We start from the raw sequence: 24,294 nt of genomic DNA on the forward strand, positions 1-24,294 counted from the left end.
CCCATAGCGGTCTCACCAAGTTTATTGGCACCATGGCATCTATTACTTGTGACTTTATACAATGGCCTGCCCATCACATTTGTTTGATCACTCAAACTCAATGGTTATTCTTCAAAATGACACCCAATATTCACACATTTTGAGAGTGAGAACAAATAATAGTAACAATAATAATAATAGAAAATTGTCCCTTAATTGAGTTAATTGTGTAAAATTCTCTAATCAGGTGGTAGGCCATTTTTTATTATAATTTTAAAATAGAATAAAATTTTACTACTTAGGAAAAATATATTATACAACAAGATCACTAAGATGCTTGGAGCAAGAGAGAAAAACTTCTCTAACCAGGAAAATATTTTTTGCAAACAAAGCAAGATCATAATACCAGATTCTCAGGCCTCTGAAACACAAGATGAGTGGTAGGCCATGTTTGATTGTATTGTATATTGTAAAATTGGTGGTACAAAAGTTAAAGAAATACATGTGTTTTGTGTGGTTTATAAATTAGTGCGTACTTAGATTTTTTTTTTATTTTTTTTATTTTTTTTTGGAAAGATTAATGCTTACTTGGCTGGACATGACTGAGACCCTAAAAATGACAATAAAAAATAAAATAAAAAGGTAAAAATAGGTTCCGCTGATAAGTTTGTATGATTAAGATATACTTCATGTATAGGCCATCTCCACATCGTCACCCACCGATCATTGGGTTGTAATATATAGATATAAAATATAATTACACTAGAATGTCTTATCAAGATTCAAGAGTGCTTCCAATCAATAGATTTCAATTAGATCAACTAGTAAAGTTTTTAATGGTTGAATAAGACATTTAGAATTCAATTCTCATCTACACCTAAAATTGATTGGTGTTTTGATCTAATAATAAAGTGTAATCATCAAGAGAGGACACCATAAGTTACGAAATTTACTAAAAAAAAACCACCTACACCTAAAACCGATTGGTGTCTTGATGTAATAATAAAGAGCAATCATCAAAAGAAGACGTCATAAGTTATGAAACTCACTAAAAAAAAAAAGAGTGACTCAGGCTAAACAATTTTGGTTTCAATGAAAAAGTTTATTTATGTTTGTTAATTCAATAAATAAAGTAATTGACTATACTAAATAATTTGGACTCAAACATAATAAATGTACTCACTACTAATTATAATCTTTAACAATAAAGGTAGCTAAATATAATTTTTATAAGTTCATAACTAAAAATAATTACATATAACTAAATCGATAATATAATTTTAACAATAATTTTGTTATTCATTATTAGCATAGATTTGTGGAAGAATAAAAAAAATTTAGTGTTAGTGTTTATTATATTTGGGAAATAAATAAGTAAATCAAGTATATCATGAACAAAATCAACAATGCCCAAAAAGAAAATAAACTAAGTTTGAACGTAGAATCTAGTTTTGTGATAAGCTCAAGTTCTAACTATGTTTAAAATAAAATTAATTAAATGAATAATTTTAAACTTTTAATACTCTTGCCTTTTAGATGTAAGAGTATTAGCAGCAAGTGATGCAAAATGCTTTTTATTCATTTTAGATTTTACTATAGCACTAAATCTACACCAACAATTTTTTATTATAAGTAAACATAAACAAAAAGACTCCTGCAATTGGTGAGGTTCTCTCTCTATCCTTTACCATCACCAAAAAGTACAAAACTAGTTTTTCTTTTTTTTTTTTTTTTTTTTTTTGCTAGTGTATATAGAATATAATATTATTTTAATAAGATGAATTGCAAAATAAAGAATGAGATGTAGGGTGTGTTATTAAAGTGGTGATGTTAAATAGATAACCAAACAATACATCGTAACATAAGTTAATTTTTCATTCTCTTATGTCCTCTCTTTTCTTTCTCTTTCCCTCTATTTTATTAAACACATTAATATAGTGTTAAGTATTTGGTAAAGTGAAATTCCATTCAACCCACAACTTTAAATCCATGTCTTCTTAGAAAGTGGAAAATGCTAAAACTAATAGTGAGATCAAAAGACAAAAGAATCATGTTAAAATGGATTAAAGTCAAACAATTTAGTTAAGAAAATCAAACTTAAGGAACAAAATAAAAACAATGTCAAAGTTAGAGGTTGTAATTTATAATTTAAAAATAAACATTAAAAAAAGAGTAATATAAAAATTGCCCCTAAGATTTTTGTTAATTTCACGTACAACCAAAACGTTTCAAAATTATCCAATTTTCTTTCAATGCACAAACTTACACAACATTGTTTGAAAATTCTCCTGCTCTTTTTGCTCATAGTTTTATCACTTGTTGCTATTTATATACCATTAACTATCCAAAGATTTCCTCATACATATAATTGTCATAATACCATCATTGTGATACCTGCATAATCAACACAAGTTAATTATTAGAAGAAAATAGAGGCCTTATTAAGAGGATCAAGAATCTTTTAAATGATATTAAACATTCTTTTTTTTTTTTTTTTTGGGCTGAGGGGGGCCGCTATTTTCTTCTAATAACATGTACTAGAGAAGAAAATTTGATATTAAACATTCATTTGTACTTGAGAAGCAAATTTGATATATATGTTTTAAATCTTTGGTATTTACCCGAAAGTAATTAACCCATTGAGGGAGGAGGCTTTGACCTTTTAAACACCGTGTATGAGCAGTAGCAGAGAGAGAGAGATGAAGGGCTTAGGAGTAACAACAGCCATGGTGGCAGTCCAGTTCCTTGAGGTGGGCTTGAACACCATGCTAAAGGCAGCCATGAGTAAAGGGATGAGTAACTTTGTTTTTGTGGTTTACTCAAATGGCCTTGCCATCTTCGTTCTTCTTCTAGCTTCCTTCATCTTTTACAGGTTTTCATATTCATCTGCTCCAACTGTTCAATTCAACAACTACCTTGCCATACTTTCTACATAACAGTTTTTTTCTCATCACTCTGATTAATTTGCAGAAAAAGAAGTCTTCCTCCACTGACAGTGTCATTAGTCTGTAGAATCTTTCTTCTTGGCCTGCTAAGGTTCTTTTCTTGTTTAATTCAGATTATAGTGATAAGATATAAATGGGTTTCCATTTTTGTTTTTGGTACTGTAAATGGGTTTCTAATATGTGTACAAGCTTACACTTATCTATAATCAATCATTATTTTTGGTGGGTTTTATAGTTGCTGTGTGCAGAGCTTCATGTTTACTGGGATAGGGTACAGCTCTCCAACTTTGGCCTCAGCTATGGTTGATCTGACTCCAGCTTTTACTTTCATACTTGCCATCATCTCCAGGTGGGTCTCTTCTCTGTTCAAAGTGCTCAATGACTAAAAAGCCACGCTCACCAGGGGCATTTACCAGTTAGAATATGCCACGTGAATTTGTGCTGGTTCATTTCAGTTATTAACCCAAAAAATGGGGGATACTTTTGTTTTTAGCATTAATAGATTTAGATACTTTCCCACAATTTTATATCTCATGTGTGAAGGTGAATATTACTGGATTTTGCCTGGCATTTTTCACCTCCAAAAAATTTTGGAAGACCCACAAAAAATCTTATGTCTCAATAAAATTGAATTTTGGAAGACCCTCAAAAAATCTTAAGTCTCAATAAAATTGTTCCACTTTATACTGTATCAACTATAGTGTGTCATATGTCTAATTTAAAAAAAGAAAAAAGAAAAAAAAGAGAGACCTGTCACATACCATGATTGGTGGATTATAGAACAATACACACATTAATTGGAACAAAGATTTTTATTTGACAAGTTGATACCAAAGTCAAAACTTTCCTTTGGATTTCCAATATGAATATTTAGGATTCTAAAATATACTCTTCTAAAGTTAATTATTGGTGTTTACAATTAGTGTTGAGTTAGATGGTAAATTTATTATTATTTTTATTTTTTATAAAAATAAAAATAAGGAAGTGTAGTAATTTTCATATAACAGCGGTAATCCCACACTTTAGTAAAGAAAAGGAGAAGTCATATAGGAATGGTAATCTCACTAAGAGCCATGTGAATAAGTGTGATAGAATAGTTTTTGATACTGCGTGAGAGTTGAAAGATAAAACTTTATGCTGTTGTAACTTGTAAGTTAATGTAAAAACACTACTGGTAACTGGATGTCCTGGGTAGTGTGTGTTAAGTTTGAAAGTTAGACTCTAGAGTTGAAATTTGTAATCCATATTATTGATGGTGATTCTGTTTGAACCTAAGTAATTTGGCCCCCAGACATTAAACTTTGTCATATGGTGCTTGCTATTGTTAATCTCATTTCCACTTTTGTTTAATACACCTGCACTGTTGGCCAGAAATGAGAGAATAATTTTGAACTTGGAGCATTTGTGTTAAAGACTTAAAGTCTAAATTAAATTATGATAGGAGTATGTCATGTGTGAAGAATTTTAATAGAGGAAGCCATATTCAAAGTCTAGATCAAGAAAGGATAGCAATGACGTGACATGGAATGCCATTTCTATCATGAGATGAGAAATCATCGATCTTTCAAACATTTGAAGGAGTTAAAAACTAGTTACGGTAGTTAGAACTCTGTGGATGCAATGATTGTTGTAGCATGTGGAGAGGATAATAATGACGGTGACACTTTTTATAGTTACTAAATGTTTGGTTTTGATTGAAACTTCATGGATTTGGATTTACCCCCTCATTTCACATATGTTGATACTTGATATAGAGATTAGTTTGATATTTACAGGACTTATGTTGAAGGTTCTGTTACAGTATATAATGATGTGGAATGTAAAGGTATGAGAATAGCTACCATAAAAAAAGGTGTTTGATGAGTACTAGTCAAGACACCTGCTTATGAAGTAGAGATTTGTTAAGTCCTGCCTATGAGGCGTAATAGTTCCTACATAAGATTGAAATCCCACATTGGTGTAAGAAGAAAATTAAAAAGATAAATCCATATTAATAAAAGGTGATAGTATAATTTTTTATTGTGTCAGAATTGGAAGACAGTTTAATCATGTGTTTATGCTAGTTGTTCTTAAGTTTGAGAGTTATATTTGAAAATTTGCAATTTATATATTGATAATGGATTTGTTGCAGACAAGGGCAATTTGGATGAATCAAGTTAAACTTTGTGTTTTTGCAGTTCTTACTGTTGTTTAGTTTTGGGTGTTTTCCACAATATTTAGTATTGAGAATTGAAATATAGAAAACATCACTGATATTTAGGCACAGGTGAACTAACTTTAACATGGAGATCAAAAGGCCAATATGGAGAATAACCTCTGTACGCTAAGATATATTACCAACTAAAACGTTAAAACTCTTTCAAAAGATGTGAATAATAAAGCTTGAATGAAATGGTTGTTGTAGGATGGAAAAGCTGGACTTGAGAACCCAAAGCAGTCTCGCTAAGTGTATTGGCACCATGGTATCCATCATAGGTGCATTATTTGTGACTTTGTACAAAGGCCTGCCTATCATAAATGCTTTATCATCCAATGGTCAACCCAATGAGGTTCCTCTGTTACTGCAATCAAATTGGGTTCTTGGAGGCTTTCTCCTTGCCATTGGTAGCTTATGTCTTTCAATATTGTTTATTGTCCAGGTAAAATTGGTTTAAACATTCTAGTCCCCTCTTACTTTACTTGTTGCAGACATAATATCTCAGAAAATTGACTCAAAATTTTTTTTTTTATCCTTTTCTTTCAAATGTACATATCTAGACCTGGATTATTAGAGAGTATCCTGCAGAGTTGATTGTAACACTTATTGCTTGCATTTTTACGACCGTCCAATCTGCCTTGGTGGCTCTAGTTGCAGAGAAAGACCCAAAAGTTTGGAGACTAAGGTCTAATATGGAGTTGATAGCTATAGGCTATTCGGTAAGCATGATGAAGGCGACATGCTTTATTTTAGGATTGTCATTCTGTCACTTAGATCCCAAAATTTTGGGACTAAGACTTGATAGTTGTTGTTGTATCTTGACACTCATTATAGCTTACCCTTTGGTTTTCCAATAACTTGTTTGTAGGCTGTTTTTGTGGTAGCTGCACGAAGTGTTGTTGCTACATGGGCATGTCGCAAGAAGGGTCCTGTCTTTGTTGCATTATTTAGCCCTCTAGGGATGGTCATTGCACTTGTAATGGGTGTTACTTTTCTCGGGGATACTCTCTATCTTGGAAGGTATAATTCTTATATCTCAACATAATAATTCTGTGAAGCTATGCTACTGTCCCGAAATATTTAGGACTATTATGATTATGATTCAATTTTATTGCTGTGCAGTTTGATAGGAGCAACTGTAATAGCTCTTGGGTTTTATGCTGTGATATGGGGGCAAGCACAAGAAGAGAAGACCATTGAAAACAGAGGAATTTGTAGCTTTGAGGCATCTTCTGCTAAAGTACCTCTTTTGGAAAACAAAGGCTTGGATATCTAGGACACTTGCACAAGAAATTAAAAACCAGCTATAGCTTTGGTTTTATGTTTTTTCACTAAAGTTGTTGAAATGTGGTGAAAGATACATTCAACAACCGTGTGTGTGTGTATATATATATATATATATTAATCTATAATGGAAAGTTTAAAACGAAATTTGATGAATTTCTTAAAATATCAAGGGCTTTGATATAGTCTTTTGAGACGCCTGAAATGGCCTGCACAGCTTTATAAGTCTGACTTAATAAATGCTTTTGGTAATGCCTTGTTTTGGAATGAGTTACCAATACTATAAATTTTGTCATAGTTCTTAACAAGTCTCAATTTCAGCCATATTTTGAAAGAGTATAACTTTACTGCTGAGATAATTAAAGAGTAATTATAGGTTAATATGTCATAACTAAGCAACATTAATCAAGTGAATCAACCTTATCTCACCAAATTTGAGTTCAACAAAGTATTCAATTTCATATTTGATTGATGCCTGCAATTCTGGTAGATGAAATGTCTTGCTCCTACCAAAGCCCAGAATGAGAAATGATTTCAATAAGACAAAGGAGTTAGGTTCCATGGAAGTGGGGCACTACAATGTGACATTGAAAACACAAAGATATTTATAACTTTTAGATTTTTATTTATTAATGCAACATATGCCGGACTGTTTTCCCTCACATGTCACCGGCACAAAAGAAAAATCAAAGAAAAATATAAAAGCACATCCCACAAATTATCATAGCATATTATATATACATTAAAATTATTGCTTGACTTTTTTCTTCAACCTTGTTTCCTCTTATGGCTTCTGAACTTTTAAAAAACATTGATAATTGGATTTTATTTTATTTTTTTTATTTAAAATGAAGCTTAACATATAAAAAAATATAAATATATATATATATATATATATATATATTAGGGAAGGTCATATAAAAAGAAAAGAAAAAAAAATCAAATAAAAAAGGATCAAAGGCAAAGGCAATGTGGGAGTTCTATCTTTTGCCTCAAAAAAAAAAAAAAAAAAAAAAAAGTGAAAAAAGAAAGCATAACTTACAAACACATTAGAGAGATATAAGGCAAAAATGTAAATTTCCATTCTTTTCTAAATAGGGAAAATTTTCTCCCATATGTTTTCTCTCCATTTTGAATAGCAAAAATTTTGTAGGCCAGTGATGAAAATATTCCACCTCTCTTTCTTTGGGTTGAGTTTTCTTCTCTAGCTATCAAATAGAGAAAAATAGTAAACTCCCCAATATTTCCTATTCTTTCATTTTTCTTTACATCCTCAAGTTATACTAGGATGGATCAAGGTGAACTAGTAAATACATTAAAACTCATTATATTCTCTGTGGACATAATTCACCATTGTTCCAAAGATGAGAATGCTAAGGCTTGAATCAAATCTGGACTTGAGAGACCAGAACAGTCTCTCGCCAAATGTTTTGGCACTATAGTGTGGGTTTGGATCCACGTTTCCAAACCCATGTTTGCATTTTTTTTTTAAAGACCAGCGCTTGGTGCACTGTTCAGTGCACCAAGGCATATGAACAATAAAAAAAAAGAGTGAACAATACTTTTCCGCACATTTAAAAATTATTTTGTTACAATGTTTTCAGTTTTCAGTTTCAGCAAAAATAAGTTGTATTCAAATGGACCCATAGTTGTGGTGTTTATTATAGGTGCATTATTGGTTGTGATTTTGAACAAAGGCCTTTCCAATACCACAATCAAATTGGGCCCTTGGTGGGACAAATCTGGACTTGAGAGCCCATAATAGTCTCGCCAAGTTTATTGGCACTATGGTATCTATTATAGGTCCATTAGAGCAACTGCATCAGCTCTTCTAAAAGATTTCGTCTATTTTACCAAAAAAAAAAAAAAACTTACTTTTTCTATTTTACACCTTCATTTTTACAAAACACCCATATTAGTCCATTTATTATACACTATATTTTATATAAATAATATTTTTATGAGTTGAAGAGAGAGAGAGAGAGAGTCAAGGGAAGAGAGAATGTGAGGGGAGAGAATTAATACTAAAATAATGTATAGAAGAGTTACAGTAACCGTGCATATATGCACAGTTACAGTAGCACTTGTGCATTTATGCACAATTTTACACCCACTAATGTGGGTGTTTTTTGGTCAAAATGTTTAAAATAAGCTACTTTTTGTATTTTGCATGACTTTGCAAGAGCTGATGGGGTTGCTCCTTGTGACTTTATACAAAGGCCTGCTCATTACAATTGTTTGGTCACTCAAACTCAATGCTTTTTCAAAATAACACCCAATATCCACTCATTTTGAGAGTGAGAACAAATAATAAAAATAATAACAAAAAATTGTCTGTTAATTATGTTTAAGCATTAAATTTTTTTTTACAATCTACAATTATTTCATCAATTTGGTTGTCGAAATTATAAACTTCTTTGTAAAATTGTAATTTACAACTATGTTTTATATTGACTTTATTCTACGAAAAAAAAGTGTTGTAATTGCATTAAATTAATTCCTTGAATTTTGTGGGATTTTATTGTATTAGGTTTAGTATTAAGTTGGTGAAGAATCGAGCATGAATTGAAGAATCGGTGTAGTTTTGCGACTAGCATGCAAGAAGTTCGCGAGAAGAGTAACCCGCGAAAAGGTCACGTAAGAAGCACATGCTGGAAGTTGAAGAGTCATGTCAGGCTGTCAATTTCGCGACTGTCTCGCAAGTAGGGCCAACCCGCAAGGTACTCGCAAAACATTCTGCCCGAATGTTTTAAGTGTGGCTTTCTTACCCTTCACCCATATTATATATATCCTCATTACCCATAAAAGTATGAGAGGCTATTCAGAGAGAAAAACCCTAGATAGGTTTTTTACAACACAACACACCCATCTTTTAGAGAGAAAGCTACTCATCCTTAGTGAGAAATCATTGTAACCTCTTCTCATTCCCTCTCTCATTGCCATACCTTGAGAGGAGATTTGTACCCAAACACAACCCACACATTTTTAGAGTGTAGAGAGTGTTTTGGAGCTTAGGAAGCTTTGGGGATTTGCCAAAAGAAGTCGTTGCGGCTTGGCGGATGCAATCGGGTGTATTGCGGGATTCGGAAAGCTAGAGAAAACATGACTCCGAGAAGTCTGTTGGTAGCAGGAGCTTGGAGGGCTCAAGTACATTGGGTAGACTAAGTTTGGAGGGTCTTTTGTTATTCGTGTACTCCAACTTTATTCTCAAGTGGATTGATTTCGACTTGGAGGGTCACTGAGAGGTTTTTCGCCGAGTTCTTTGGTTTTCTCTTCGATAACACGTCTTGGTGTTATCTTGTGTTTGCATCTCTCTTCCCTTACTCTTGTGCTTTACTTTTATTGTTTATTATTCATGTGTATGCACTAGAGTAGATCCGATGATTGCGCTTCATTTACTCTTGTTCCGCACTTAGATAAGTTAGAGTAAAAGCAATCTAGCTGTTTTTTAAAATTTGGAGTCTAAACAAGCTCTTGTGTTTTAGCACAAATCTGAGCTTTCACTCTCAAAACTTACTACATTGTAATGCATTGTATAGAAGTTTGCATTATAAATTTGCTATGTTTGGTGAATTTTCCTTCCTTTCTTTTGGGTTTTTTTTTTTTTTTTTTTTTTTTTTTTTTTTTTTTTTTGTTTTTCTAGAGGTGAATTTTCCTCTATGTTAACATTGAGGGGACTCATAACAATGGAAAGAGATTTTGTTGTATAAAATTCTCTAATCAGGTGGTAGGGTATTTCTTCTCAAAAAAGAAGAAGGTGGTAGGCCATTTTTTATTATTATTATTTTAAAATAGAAGAAAATACTACTTAGGAAAAATATATTATACAACAAGAGCAAGAAGATGCTTGGAGCAAGGGAGAAAAAACTTCTAACATGTATTATACAACAAGACCAAGAAAATGTCTTTTGCAAACAAAGCAAGATCATAGCACCAGAATCTTAGGCCTGTGAAACACAAGATGAGAGGTAGGCCATGTTTGGTTGGATATATTCATTATATTGTATAAAATTGGTTGTACAAAAATTAAAGAAATACATGTATTTTGTGTGGTTACTGGTTACTTTTTTTTTTATTAATAAAAATTGAAAAGATTAATGCTTACTTGGCAGAACGTGACTGATGATACCCTAAAAAGGACAGTAAAAAGTAAATAAAAATAGATTCCACAGATAAATATGTATGATTAATATATGCTTTAATGCCATCTCCATGTCTTCACCCATCGATCATTGGGTTATTTATATATATATATATATATATATATTTTTTTTTTTTGGTTAAGAGGAATATATATATTAAACTAAGAAGCCATAAATGGCGAAGTTGTGTCTATGAGCCTTAAAGAGTACAAACCAGTAGCATCTGAACTTAACATATTGAGTAATACATCACTAGATGGTAAATCTAATACAAGAAAATCCTCATCCAGTGAGCAGCCAGCACGAGCAAGAAAATCAGCACATCGGTTCGCCTCTCTAAAGGTATGGCTGACCTTGAAGCGATGAAACTGTCTCAGGAGGAACCTGCAATCATTTAGAATAGGGGAGTATGATCTATTAGATGTTGAACTGTCAGATACAAGTTTAGCAATAGTGAGAGCATCAAGTTCAACAGTTAAATATTTAATGCCCAATTGAATTGCAAGTAGCAACCCGTCCTTCAAGGCCCAGCACTCAGCAGCAAAGCTCGATGCCACACCTATTCTCCTCATATATCCCTTGATCCACATCCCCTGATGATCCCGAATGAGACCTCCACCCCCAGCCTTTCCCGAGTTGCCTTGAGAAGCCCCATCAGAATTAAGTTTGAACCATCCTTGTTCAGGTTTGCACCAACAAATAGGAGTCACAATATGTCTCTTTAGTTGTTGCCCCTTCCCCACTTAATAATAATATTCTCTAGCCATATTAATACACGTAGCATGGAGGTTAGGATTACTAACAAAGTTGTCGAAAACTACTCTGTTTCTATGCTTCCATAGACACCATAGCGCAAATGGAAAAAGAGTAATCCACGGAATCCCATTAGCTTGAATCTGGTTATTACAAAGGCAGTTCTGTACAATCCATTCCGTCAAGTCAAGCTGTATAAAATTAGCGCAAGCCTGAGGTGTTCCAATTTTATTCCAGAAGCTCAAGGCAAAAGGACAGTCCCTTGATAGGTGGATAATAGATTCATCTTGGCATTGACACAGCGGGCAGCAAGTATTACATGAGATACCCCTAGTATTAAGAATCTGCCTAATTGGAACACTGTGGTGGAAACACAGCCATATAAAATGCTTAATTTTTGGAAGTGTATCCAACTTCCATAGCCATTTACCTGAAAAAGATTGCAGACCCTTGTCCTCTGCACTCACCAAATCGTAAGCTGAAGCAGCACTAAAATCACCATCTTTAGAATACTTCCAAGCTAGGGTATCTTCTTTTTCCCCATACATCTGCATCGGGTTGGCAATAATTTTTCCCCAAACTTCAAAAGGAAGATCAAAAGATATTTTTTCAAAGCACTATCTTCCCACCTGGAACATATCAGCAATGGTGAAATCAGCCTCATGTCTCATAAGAGGGCCCTCAATTAACTCCCTAACCGTGCCTCCTTTAACCCATTTACTCTCCCAAAAATTAAGCTTAGAGTTAGTTCCCACATACCAACATACACCTTTTTTGAACACATTGAAACCCGCCTTGACAGCAGTCCAAATGGGGGAGCATGTCAGTTTATCCAGATCCTTAGATCGTCTTCTAGACTGAGAGCAATATTTATTAAGCACAACTTTGGCCCACAATGCATCCTTTTCTTGATAGAGCCGCCAATTTAGTTTGGCAAGAAGAGCAATATTCCTTGCCCTAGTTGCTTGTATGCCTAACCCACCCTCATCTTTAGATTTGATGATTTTGTTCCAACCAACCAGGTGTAATTTTTTCTTTTCCATGGTGGAGCCCCATAGGAAATCCCTGTTAATTTTATCAATTTTTTCACAGAGATGTACAGGAAGTGCAACCCCCTGCATCACATAATTAGGGATAGCTGTCATTACAGATTTGACCAACACAATCCTCCCAGCAAAAGATAAAAATTTAGCCTTCCACCCGGAGAGTTTAGAAATAATCTTTTCAGCAATGAAATTGTATTGGGATCTGCCAACACCTTTGTGTCTTAATGGAAAGCCCAAGTACTTACCCAGACAAGAAATAGCTTGAATGTTTAGAATGGCACTGATGTTCTCCTTAACCCCATCCTGAGAATTCGGGGAAAAGTAAATTCTAGATTTATCCAGGTTCACAAGTTGCCCCGATTCTTCACAAAATTTTTCCAACACCTCCTTGATAGCCTTAGCTCCAGCAAGATTAGCTTTAGCAAAGAGCAAGAGGTCGTTGGCAAAAAACAAATGAGATATCTCCACATTATCTTTTGAAGCTTTCAAAGGGGTCCACTTCTTTTCCATGCAACTCTTATTTATTAAGAAACCAAGATACTCCACACAAAGAATGAATAGGTATGGAGAAAGAGGATTGCCTTGGCGAATCCCTCTAGAAGGCATAAAAGTCTCAAGTTTGCCTCCATTGAACAATATAGAGGTGCTAGTAGATGATACACAGCTCATTATCAAGTCTATGAGAACATGAGGAAAATGAAATGCTTTAAGCACTTTACGTATAAATGACCACTCAAGACGATCATATGCCTTGGCAAGGTCAATTTTGATTGCCATAAACCCCACCTTTCCTTTCTTATTATCCAGCGTATGAATCAACTCTTGTGCTATGACTACATTATCCAAGCCCCTTCTTCCTGGCACAAAGGCGGCCTAGTTAGGAGACACAAGAAAAGGTCTGATATGCCCCACAATAATCTTAGTAACCACTTTATAAATGGTATTACATAGGCTGATTGGCCTATAATTGCTAAAACTTTCCGGGTTAGGGCACTTCGGAATAAGGGTAATCAGTGTTTCATTCAAGTATTCTGGCACCCTTCTCGTATCAAAAATGGAAATGACTTCATTACACACAGAGTGTTTAACATCTTCCCAAAAGTACTGGAAAAAACCAGCATGCAGGCCATCAACACCAGGCGCTTTGAAAGGCTTCAATGCCCACAGGCCTTGCCTTATTTCCTCTTCCACAACAGGATCACTTAGGCAATCCCCATCTTCCTCAAACAAAAAGCAGCAAGCAAAATTTTCCATATAAGAGGAAAGAGTAGAAAAGGCCATCTCGGTCTCAAACAACTTCTTATATTCCGACAAAAAGAATTTTTTAACCCCAGCTTCATCAGTAATCCATTCACCCACTAAATTCTTAATACTCTTGATTTTATTCCTGTGTCTCCTCACAAGGGTGGAAACATGGAAAAAAGAAGTGTTTCGATCCCCATAAGCAGCCCAGTTAAGACGAGATTTGAGTGCCCAATACTCCTCTTCCTGTTGCATGATTGTCGAATACTCCCCAGTCAAGTCTTTTTCAAGCTAAATGAGAAAATGGATGGGTCTATTTGCAAGGGCTTTTTGAACACCATACAACCTAGCAAGTACTCTTTTTTTTGGGGTAAAAATATTTCCAAAAACTGATCTATTCCATTGCTTAGCATTCTCTGTGAATTTCCTTATGGCTGAGCCCAAATTCACTTCCAACTCCCAAGCTTTCTTAACAACATTAGGAAAATCAGGATGATGAATCCACATAGTATGGAATCTAAATGGCCTCTCTTCATCAACCCGGGGGGGGGGGGGGGGGGGCGAGAAAGTTCAAGAAGCACAGAACAGTGATCAGAGAAAATTCTCGACAAATGGGTCACTGAAGCCTCCGGAAAAAGTAATCTCCAATCCGGATTAGCAAAGCAGCGATCTATGTATTCCAAAATTAGGTCTAAAACTTGTCTTGAATTAGTCTAGGTGAATTTAGGCCCAGAAAACCCAAGATCAAGCAGATTACAATTGTCCAAACACTCTTTAAAATCAAGTGCTTGGCTAAGATTAATCCGTCTACCCCCAAGTTTATCCTCCCCACACAGAACCTCATTGAAATCTCCAAGGAGCAACCAGGGAAGCTTATGCAGTTTAGCTACTTGCATTAAATTAGACCATAAAATTTTTCTTTCATTTATACGAGGGCTAGCATAAATAGGAGTAATAAGCCAAGTAAGGTTTGAATGACATACCTTGACAGTTGCATGGATCTCTTGCTCCATGGCTAACAGCACAAAAACTTCAACCTCCTCTTTCTTCCATAAGAGCCAGAGACCACCAGCATAACCAACAGTTTCAGTTACGAAAAAGCCATCAAAGGGAAGTTCCTCAATGATCTTGGCAGCTCTAACACCACCAACTCTAGTCTTAGTAAGGATCAATATGGAGGGAAAATGATTTACCATAATCTCCATTTCACGTCTCTTAAAATCCGAGTTTAGGGCACCTCTACAATTCCACATTATGATATTCATTTTTGCACAATGATTGTTAGGAATTTCTGGCGGATTAGTCCGCATTGGGTTTTATATATATATATATATATATATATAGACACACACACTATAATCTCTTATCAAGAGTGACTCCAAATGAACCAAGTAATTTTTGATTCAAAGAAAAAAAAATTATTTTTGTATGCTAATTTAGTAAATAGAGTAATTGACTGCTAAATAAGTTAGACTCAAACATAATAATATATACTCATGAATAATTATAATTTTTAACAATAAAAGGTTGATAAATATAGTTTTTATAGGCTCATAAGTGAAAATAATTACATACTAGACTCATTATATGCGCTTTGCTCGTGCAATAATGCTTTTATTTATTTATTTGTTTATTTATTTTTGGTTTAGTGTTATAATGCTTAAAAATGATATATAAATAACTGTGTATTTATTTATTTATTTTAAAATGAGGTAAGGTAACGTAGAATAATGTTTAAAAATGAGATAGAGAATCATAAGAAGTTGAAACTGAATGGGACATTTGAATTTATTGATTGGGATAAGAATTGTGATAAGTAAAAAAATTTGAGATTTGAACAAAAAAAAAAAAAAAAAGATGGTAAACATTAGTGTGAATGGATGGGAATTTGTGATAATTGTATAGAATTTGGATAACAATTTTGGAATGTTTTAAAGAATTAAAAAAAAAAAAAAAACAACTATGGATCATAAGAATTCAGATAAGGTACCTATGCCACGTGTCATATCCATGGCTGAAGAGTCCATTATCGTGCCAAGGAGGCCACACGCTCGGACAATAAGACCATGTCAGTGGCACATTGCCAGAGGAGGTCTTGCTGTTGAGAAAAAGCTTCAGAGAAGGGGTTAGCCCTGACAAGACTGGCAGGATGGTGGCTGCCTCCACATTCAATGCATCCCACCAAACCTCCTGATTGCATTTATGTGGAGAAGACACTTGAATAATGCTGCCTTAGCCGCCAAAACTCATAAGGGGTTTTGGAAGGTGTCTGATAGGACAAGCACTCGAGTGGTGGACTGGACAATCAACAAATGGAGGGCTAAGATTTCCTGAAGGAAGCTATATAATGTGAGAGACCCTTTAAAGGTCAGAGGACACAAAATCTGGGAGAAAATATTGTAGCATTAAGAAAAGTAACTTTAATCAAAATTAAGAGAAATATATTCAAGAATTACTCTTCTCGGACATTGCCGAGGAAGAATTTCTGTGCATCACATTTGTCTATTTATTGCTTATCCTTGCTCTCTTACCATCCTTAGCCCATCAAGGGCATCGTCTACTTTGTTGAAACTTAGCTTTTTAGCCCACTCTCTACAAATTTATTGTATTGGGCTCTTTGGGCCTTAATCCATTCATCTTTTGGATTTAAGAGCTAAAGCCTGCCCCTACAAAAACCATAGTAATTTTAGGATAAAGATAGTTGAAGTTTTTTTTTTTTTTTTTAATAAGAATGAGATAATTGAAGTATTTGAATTCAAATAGATAACAAATATAGATAGTAATCAAACATTTGAATACAAATGGGTGGTAAGAATAACAGTTTAATTATTTATTTTTTCCTTTTTATACATGAGATAATACTACTGTTTTAACCTTTTTTGCTTTTTTGTATGAGGATATTTTAGTACACCAACAATTGAAGACAAAACACGGGAATCCTCTTATTAATAGTATAAATAGATAAGTAAATCAATAATATAATTTTAACAATAATTTTGTTATTCATTGTTAGCATAGATTTGTGAAAGAATAATATTTTTTAAGTAAATCAAGTATCTCATGAACAAAATCGACAATGTTCAAAATGAGAATGAAATAAGCTTGAATAGTTGTAAGTATGATTTAGTTTTGTAATCAGTTCAAATTCTACTTATGATCAAAATAAAATTAAATGAATAATCTTAAACTTACTACAGATTTTACTATAGCATTAAATCCATAAAAAGGCTTCCACTTTTTTTTTTTTAATAAGTAAACATAAACAAAAAGACTCCCATGTTTGTTGAGGTTCTCTTTCTCTCTCCTTTACTATCGCCAAAAAGTACAAAACTAGTTTAGGAAGGGTATTTGAATAAGAGTGTTTAAGCTACTGTTTTCAATTTAGGGTGTTTAAATACTTTATTTTGAAGACACATCTAAACCAGTTTTTAGTTTTTGAGTTACAATATTGGGTGGTATTATTGTAAATATATTGAAAATTATGGGACCCACAAGTTTGGCATCTGACTACACGAACTGTGAATTTTCTCTCTCTCATTCACAGCCTTCTCTTCAATCCTCTCTCTAATTACCTCACCTCATCTCTCTCTCTCTCTTCACCTCCATTGTTTTTACTCTTTCACCTCATCTCTCTCTCTCTCTCTCTCTTCACCTCCATTGTTTTTGCTCTTTCTCTCATATCAAATGAACCAACACCATTATTGCTAACAACAACAAAAGAAAGCCAAATCCAAAAACTTACATCTACTTTTTTTTTTTTTTAATCATCAACAACACAAAAATTTATTGAAGATAGATAGAAATAGAAGAGTCAATTCTCCAAGATCATCTTATCAAAAGAAAAGAAAAAAACGTTTAGATCAGAAGTTCAAATCTAAAAATAACAACATCAAAATGACCTGGGATGTGGGTACTCAGTTTTGGTTGAATGATTTTGGTGTAATTTTATAACTTTTGCAAATGTAGGCCTTTGAAGCAAAGTGGGAGATGGGAAAAAGAGGAAGAAGAAGAAGAGGAAAAAGAAGGTATATCATATATGGCTTGGCTGTGTGGTTATGGGAATGGGTGGGAACATGGGAATCTCTCTCTCATTCTCACCAAAGAAATTAAAAGCACTGTATTGTCAGAAAAAAGTTGATAAATTTACCCACTTAGAAAAAACATGTACAAATATAAAACACAAAATTTTTTCTTTACGTTTGAAAATATGTTATTAGAAACATAGTACTAACATTATGAGTATTTTAAATACATATTTTTACAATACTTTTTAAATTACATTTTTCACATTATTTTGAACAATAATACTTGAATATCATTACCAAACAAGTCCATAGGGTGTATTATTAAAGTGGTGATGCCAAACAATACATCATAACATATGTAAATTTTTCATTCTCTTATGCTCACTCTCTTTTCTTTCTCTTGCCCTCTATTTTACTAAACATGTTAATATAGACTTTTTGAACCAAAATGGACTTTGCTACAATTTGTTCTTAGTGCCTCATCTGATTGTTAAAGCTGTTTGGCTAGTTGCTAAATTGGCATGTCAAATGCCTTTGAACTGTTGCTGGTTTAATCTAGCTATTTTGTAAACGATTGTATGCTTTTCTCCCTATTTTGGTATTAAAAAAAAAAATGTTAATATAGTCTTAAGCATTTGGTAAAGTGAATTGCCATTCAACTAAGAGTCATCAAATAGCCCATGACCCATGGGTTGGCCTAGTAGCCCGCTAGCCCACCAGGCTAATGGGCAGCCTAGCCCGGTAATATTGAAGCCCGTGGGCAACCCAGTAGCCCAATGGGACAGGTTATGGGTTGGTTTCTTTACCCATGGGCGCTCGGTGGGCCGACCCATTAGCCCAGCCCAGTAGCCTGACCCGTTAGCCTGACTCATTGCCCAAAATTTATAACAAAATAATTTGGGGGTTGGGTGGGTGAGGGATTGAACTTTAGACATTATAAAAACTTTAAGATCACACACCTAACCACCAAATACTTGGAATGATTGTGATACAATATGCATGATAAATATATATTTTGGTCTTAGTCTAGTAGTTTTGATTTTTAAAACAAAGTTACTAAGATGACTGTTGCCCTACCTCTGTGCCTCTGGAAAGAAAGTCATTCTTTCCTTTGATAAATTCCAATTCTTTCCTTACAAGTTACAATTATAGAAGAAATTCCTTAAAAAAAAAAAAAAAAAGCTTACCGTTGGTTGGAAGAAATTCTTTCCTTAATGAGTTGATATTTGATTCTTCATATATTTCCTTTAAGAATTGATATTTTATTCTTCAAATATTTCCTTTAAGAGTTGATATTTAATTCAATGTACTTATTTATTCTTATCAATAAAAGTTAATTAATCTTATTTTAGTACCTTTTTTTAAGAGGTATGTCTTAGTATTTTTTTTAATAGAATCTTTTTAGTAGATTTAATTGTTCAATTTGATAGTTTGTAATAATATATAATTATAATTTTTTTGGTTAAATTTTTTATAACCCCGTTGAAGACCTGTTAAAAATGCCCATGGGTAGCCCATTAAACCCACCTCGCTAGCCCAACCCGCTAAAACCCAAATGGGCATTGCCCATGGGTAGGGCCATGGACTAGGGTTTTTCCATCTAGCCCGGCCCGACCCAGCCTATTGACTAGTCAACAACTCGTTAAGCCCAGCCCATTAGACCCATGTGCCAAGTAAAAACGGGTCGGGCCGGCCCGGCCCGGCCCATTGACGAGGCCTACATTCAACCCATGACTTTAACTTTTCAAAATTATCCAATTTGCTTTCAATGAACAAAAATCACTTAATACTGTTTGAAAATTCTCATGCTCCTTGTTTTATCTCTTGTTGCTATTTATATACCATTAGCTATTCAAAAATTTCCTCATGCATATAATTGCCATGATACAATTATTGTGAGACTTGCAAAGTCAATACAAGCTGTTAAAAGAAAATAGAGGCCTTATTAAGAGGGTCAAAAATATTTTAAATGATGTGAAACTCATTTGTACCTAGGAAGCGACTTTGATATTTTTGAAAAATTTTGTAGTACATGATACTAACCCAAACCTTGTGGTTCATGTATAACCCTTTTTTTTTTTTTTTTTTTTTTTTTTTTTGCTTATAGGTTCATGTATTACCTCATTTGTACTTAGGGAAAATAAATTTGATATTTTTGAAAAAGTTAGTATATGATATTAGGGGAAAATGGACATTTACCCTTAATTTACAAACTATGCAGCAAAATACTTTTATTTTGAAACTATTTAACAAAATGCTCCTATTTTTGAAACTTAATTTTAACAAAATTGAGTTACAGGTGGAGCTAATGTCGAGTTCTATGAATATTTTGTCACTCAAATTTTCAAAAAATAATACATAAAACTCAATTTTGAAGATATCGAGTTATACACATAACTCGATTTTGTTAAAATTAAGTTTTAAAAATAAAGATATTTTACTAAATAATTTCAAAACAGAAGCATTTTGCTACATAATTTGTAAATTATGGATAAATAATCATATTAACCCAAATCTCGCGTGGTTCATGTATTACCCTTTTTTTTTTTTTTTTTTTTTTTTTTTTTTTTTTTTTTTTTTTTTTTTTTTTAAGAGAAAAGGTTCATGTATTACCTCATTTGTACTTGGAAGCAAATTTGATAAATCCAAACCTCGTGTGGCTCATGTATTTACCCAAAAAAAAAAAAAAAAAAACCATTGAGGCAGGAGGCTTTTTCCTTTAAACACCGTGTATGAACAGTAGCACAAAGGGAGAGAGAGAGAGAGAGAGAGATGAAGGGCTTGGGAGTAACAACAGCCATGGTGGCAGTCCAGTTCCTTGAGGTGGGCTTCAACACTATGCTAAAAGCAGCCATGAGTAAAGGGATGAGTAACTTTGTTTTTGTGGTTTACTCAAATGGCCTTGCCATCTTCGTTCTTCTTCTAGCTTCCTTCATCTTTTACAGGTTTTCATATTCATCTGCTCCAACTGTTCAATTCAACAACTACCTTGCCATACTTTCTACATAAACATCTTTTTTCTCATCACTTTGGTTAATTTGCAGAAAAAGAAGTCTTCCTCCACTGACAGTTTCATTAGTCTGTAGAATCTTTCTTCTTGGCCTGCTAAGGTTCTTTTCTTGTTTTATTTAGATTATAGTGATAAGATATAAATGGGTTTCCATTTTTGTTTTTGGTACTATAAATGGGTTTCTAAAATGTGTACAAGCTTACACTTATCTATAATCAATCATGATTTTTGGTGGGTTTTATAGTTGCTGTGTGCAGAGCTTCATGTTTACTGGTATAAGGTACAGCTCTCCAACTTTGGCCTCAGCAATGGTTGACCTGACTCCAGCTTTTACTTTCATACTTGCCCTCATCTCCAGGTGGGTCTCCTCTCTGTTCAAAGTGCTCAATGACTAAAAGCCTCGCTCACCAGTGGCATTTACCATTTAGAATATGCCACCTGAATTTGGGCTGGTTCATTTCTGTTATTAACCCAAAAAATGGGGATACTTTTGTTTTTAGCATTAATAGACTTAGATACTTCCCCACAATTTCATATCTCATGTGTGATGGTGAATATTACTGGATTTTGCCTGGTATTTTTCACCTCCAAAAAATTTTGGAGGACCAACAAAAAATCTTATGTCCCAATAAAATTGTTCCACTTTATATTGTATCAATTATAGTATGTCATATGTCAAATTTAAAAAAAGAAAAAAAAGAAGAGACATGTCTCATACCGTGATTGGTGGATTATAGAACAATACACACATTGGAACAAAGATTTTTATTTGACAATGTTGATACCAAAGTCAAAACTATCCTTTGGATTTCCAATATGAATATTTAGGATTCTAAAATATACTATTCTAAAGTTAATTATTGGTGTTTACAATTAGTGTTGAGTTAGATGGTAAGTTTAAAAGGTTTTTTTTTTTTTTTTTTTTTTTCTTTATTGATAAAAATAAAAATAAGGCAGTGTAGTAATTTTCATATAACAGCGGTAATCCCACACATTAGTAAAGAAGAGAAGAAGTCATATAGTAGGAAATTAGGAATGGTAATCTCAATAGTTTTTGATACTATGTGAGAGTTGAAAGATAAAATTTTGTGCTGTTGTAACTTGTAAGTTAATGTAAAAATATTACTGGATGTCCTGGGTAGTGCGTGTGAAGTTTGAAAGTTAGAGTTGAAATTTGTCATCCATATTATTGATGGTGATTTTGTTTGTACCTAATTAATTTGGCCCCCAGGCATTAAACTTTGTCATGTGGTGCTTGCTATTGTTAATCTCGCTTCCACTTTGTTTAATACACCTGCACTGTTGGCCGGAAAAGAGAGAATAATTTTGAACTTGGAGCCTTTGTGTTAAAGACTTAAAGTCTAAATTAAATTATGATAGGAGTATGTCAAGTGTGAAAAGTTTTAATAGAGGAAGTCATATTCAAAGTCTAGATCAAGATAGGATATCAATGACATGAAATCATCAATCATTCAAACATTTGAAGGAGTTTAAAACTAATTATGGTAGTTAGAATTCTGTGGATGCAGTGATTGTTGTAGCATGTGGAGAGGATAATGATGACGGTGACACTTTTTATGGTTACTAAATGTTTGGTTTTGATTGAAACTTCATGGATTTGGATTTACCCCCTCATTTCACATATGTTGATATAGAGATTAGTTTGATATTTACAGGACTTATGTTGAAGGTTCTGTTACAGTATATAATGATGTGCAATGTAGAGGTATGACTTATGAGAATAGCTACAATAAAAATTAAGGTGTTTGATGAGTACTAGTCAAGACACCTGCTTATGAAGTAGAGATTTGTTAAGTCCTCCCTATGAGGCATAACAGTTCCTGCATAAGATTGAAATCCCAGATTGGTGTAAGAAGAAAATTAAAAAGATAAATCCATATTAATAAAAGGTGATAGTATAGTTTTTTATTGCGTCAGAATTGAAGACAGTTTAATCATGCGTTTATGCTAGTTGTTCTTAAGTTTGAGAGTTAAATTTGAAAATTTGTAATTTATATTATTGATAATGGATTTGTTGCAGACAAGGGCAATTTAGTTGAATCAAGTTAAACTTTGTGTTTTTGCGGTTCTTACTGTTGTTCAGTTTTGGGTGTTTTCCACAATCTTTAGTATTGAGAATTGAAATATAGAAAACATCACTGATATGTAGGCACAGGTGAACTAACTTTAACATGGAGATCAAAAGGCTGATATGGAGAATAACCTCTGTACACTAAGATATATTACCATAGATGATGAACTAAAACGTTAAAACTCTTTCAAAAGATGTGAATAATAAAACTTGAATGAAATGGTGGTTGTAGGATGGAAAAGCTGGACTTGAGAACCCAAAGCAGTCTTGCTAAGTGTATTGGCACCATGGTATCCATTATAGGTGCATTAATTGTGACTTTGTACAAAGGCCTGCCTATCATAAATGCTTTATCATCCAAGGGTCAACCCAGTGAGGTTCTTCTGTCACTGCAATCAAATTGGGTCCTTGGAGGCTTTCTCCTTGCCATTGGTAGCTTATGTCTTTCAATATTGTTTATTGTCCAGGTAAAACTGGTTTAAACATTCTAGTCCCCTCTTACTGTACATGTTGCAGACATTATATCTCAGAAAATTGACTCGAATTTTTTTTCCCCTTTTTTTCAAATGTACATATCTAGACCTGGATTATTAGAGAGTATCCTGCAGAGTTGATTGTAACACTTATTGCTAGCTTTTTTGCGACCTTCCAATCTGCCTTGGTGGCTCTAGTTGCAGAGAAAGACCCAAAAGTTTGGAGATTAAGGTCTAATATGGAGTTGATAGCTATAGGCTATTCGGTAAGCATGATGAAGGCGACATGCTTTACTTTAGGCTTGTCATTCTATCACGTAGATCCCAAAATTTTGGGACTCAGACTTGGTAGTTGTTGTATCTTGTCACTCATTATAGCTTACCCTTTGGTTTTCCAATAACTTGTTTGTAGGCCGTTTTCCTGGTAGCTGCACGAAATGTTGTTGCTACATGGGCATGTCGCAAGAAGGGTCCTGTCTTTGTTGCATTATTTAGTCCTCTAGGGATGGTCATTGCACTTGTAATGGGTGTTACTTTTCTTGGGGATACTCTCTATCTTGGAAGGTATAATTCTTATATCTCAATATAGTAATTCTGTGAAGCTATGCTACTGTCCTGGAATATTAAGGACTATTATGATTATGATTCAATTTTATTGCTGTGCAGTTTGATAGGAGCAACTGTAATAGCTCTTGGGTTTTATGCTGTGATATGGGGGCAAGCACAGGAAGAGAAGACCATTGAAAACAGAGGAATTTGTAGCTTTGAGTCATCTTCTGCTAAAGTTCCTCTTTTGGAAAACAAAGGCTTGGATATCTAGGACACTTGCACAATAAATTAAAAACCAGCTATAGATTTGGTTTGATGTTTTTTCACTGAACTTGAAGTGTGGTGAAAGATACAATCAACAACCATGTGTATATATTTATCTATAATGGAAAGTTTAAAACGAAATTTGATGAATTTCTTAAAATATCAAGAGCTTTGATATAGTCTTTTTGAGACGCCTAAAATATCAAGAGCTTTGATATAGTCTTTTCAAGATCTAAGTGTACCAGAACTAGGTAATCCATAGGAAAATTAAAGAGTAAAAATTATTGGTTAAT

The 24,294-nt window shown here is 33.6% G+C and overlaps 1 protein-coding gene across 6 annotated transcripts; it reads left to right on the forward strand.

Annotated features, from left to right (window-relative positions):
- Positions 1-2,577: 2,577 nt before the first annotated feature.
- On the forward strand, positions 2,578-24,161 carry LOC126718560 (WAT1-related protein At3g28050-like). 6 transcript variants are annotated; one of them, XM_050420832.1, is made up of 8 exons: positions 2,609-2,729; positions 20,437-20,558; positions 20,658-20,723; positions 20,868-20,903; positions 22,948-23,182; positions 23,296-23,454; positions 23,601-23,752; positions 23,855-24,161. In XM_050420832.1, exons 1-8 carry the CDS (start codon positions 2,655-2,657, stop codon positions 24,006-24,008), a joined length of 999 nt encoding a protein of 332 aa, XP_050276789.1. In that variant the 5' UTR covers positions 2,609-2,654; the 3' UTR covers positions 24,009-24,161. The 6 variants fall into 6 exon arrangements, with proteins under 6 accessions (XP_050276787.1, XP_050276790.1, XP_050276786.1 ...); XM_050420828.1 differs by having other exon boundaries at positions 2,613-2,729; positions 20,868-20,981; XM_050420830.1 differs by lacking the exons at positions 20,437-20,558; positions 20,658-20,723; positions 20,868-20,903; ... (2 more) ...; positions 23,601-23,752; positions 23,855-24,161 and adding exons at positions 2,950-3,015; positions 3,160-3,273; positions 5,329-5,563; ... (1 more) ...; positions 5,990-6,141; positions 6,244-6,571 and having other exon boundaries at positions 2,578-2,851.
- Positions 24,162-24,294: the final 133 nt, after the last annotated feature.

This window comes from Quercus robur, chromosome 3 (assembly GCF_932294415.1).
Source record: "Quercus robur chromosome 3, dhQueRobu3.1, whole genome shotgun sequence".
NCBI classification, from domain to species: Eukaryota; Viridiplantae; Streptophyta; class Magnoliopsida; order Fagales; family Fagaceae; genus Quercus; species Quercus robur.

Coding starts and splice junctions, on each gene's coding strand:
- LOC126718560 (XM_050420830.1), top strand. CDS start 2,655: ATGAGCAGTAGCAGAGAGAGAGAGATGAAGGGCTTAGGAGTAACAACA. Junction 3,016..3,159: donor TTTCTTCTTGGCCTGCTAAG/GTTCTTTTCTTG, acceptor TGGGTTTTATAG/TTGCTGTGTGCAGAGCTTCA. Junction 6,142..6,243: donor GATACTCTCTATCTTGGAAG/GTATAATTCTTA, acceptor ATTGCTGTGCAG/TTTGATAGGAGCAACTGTAA.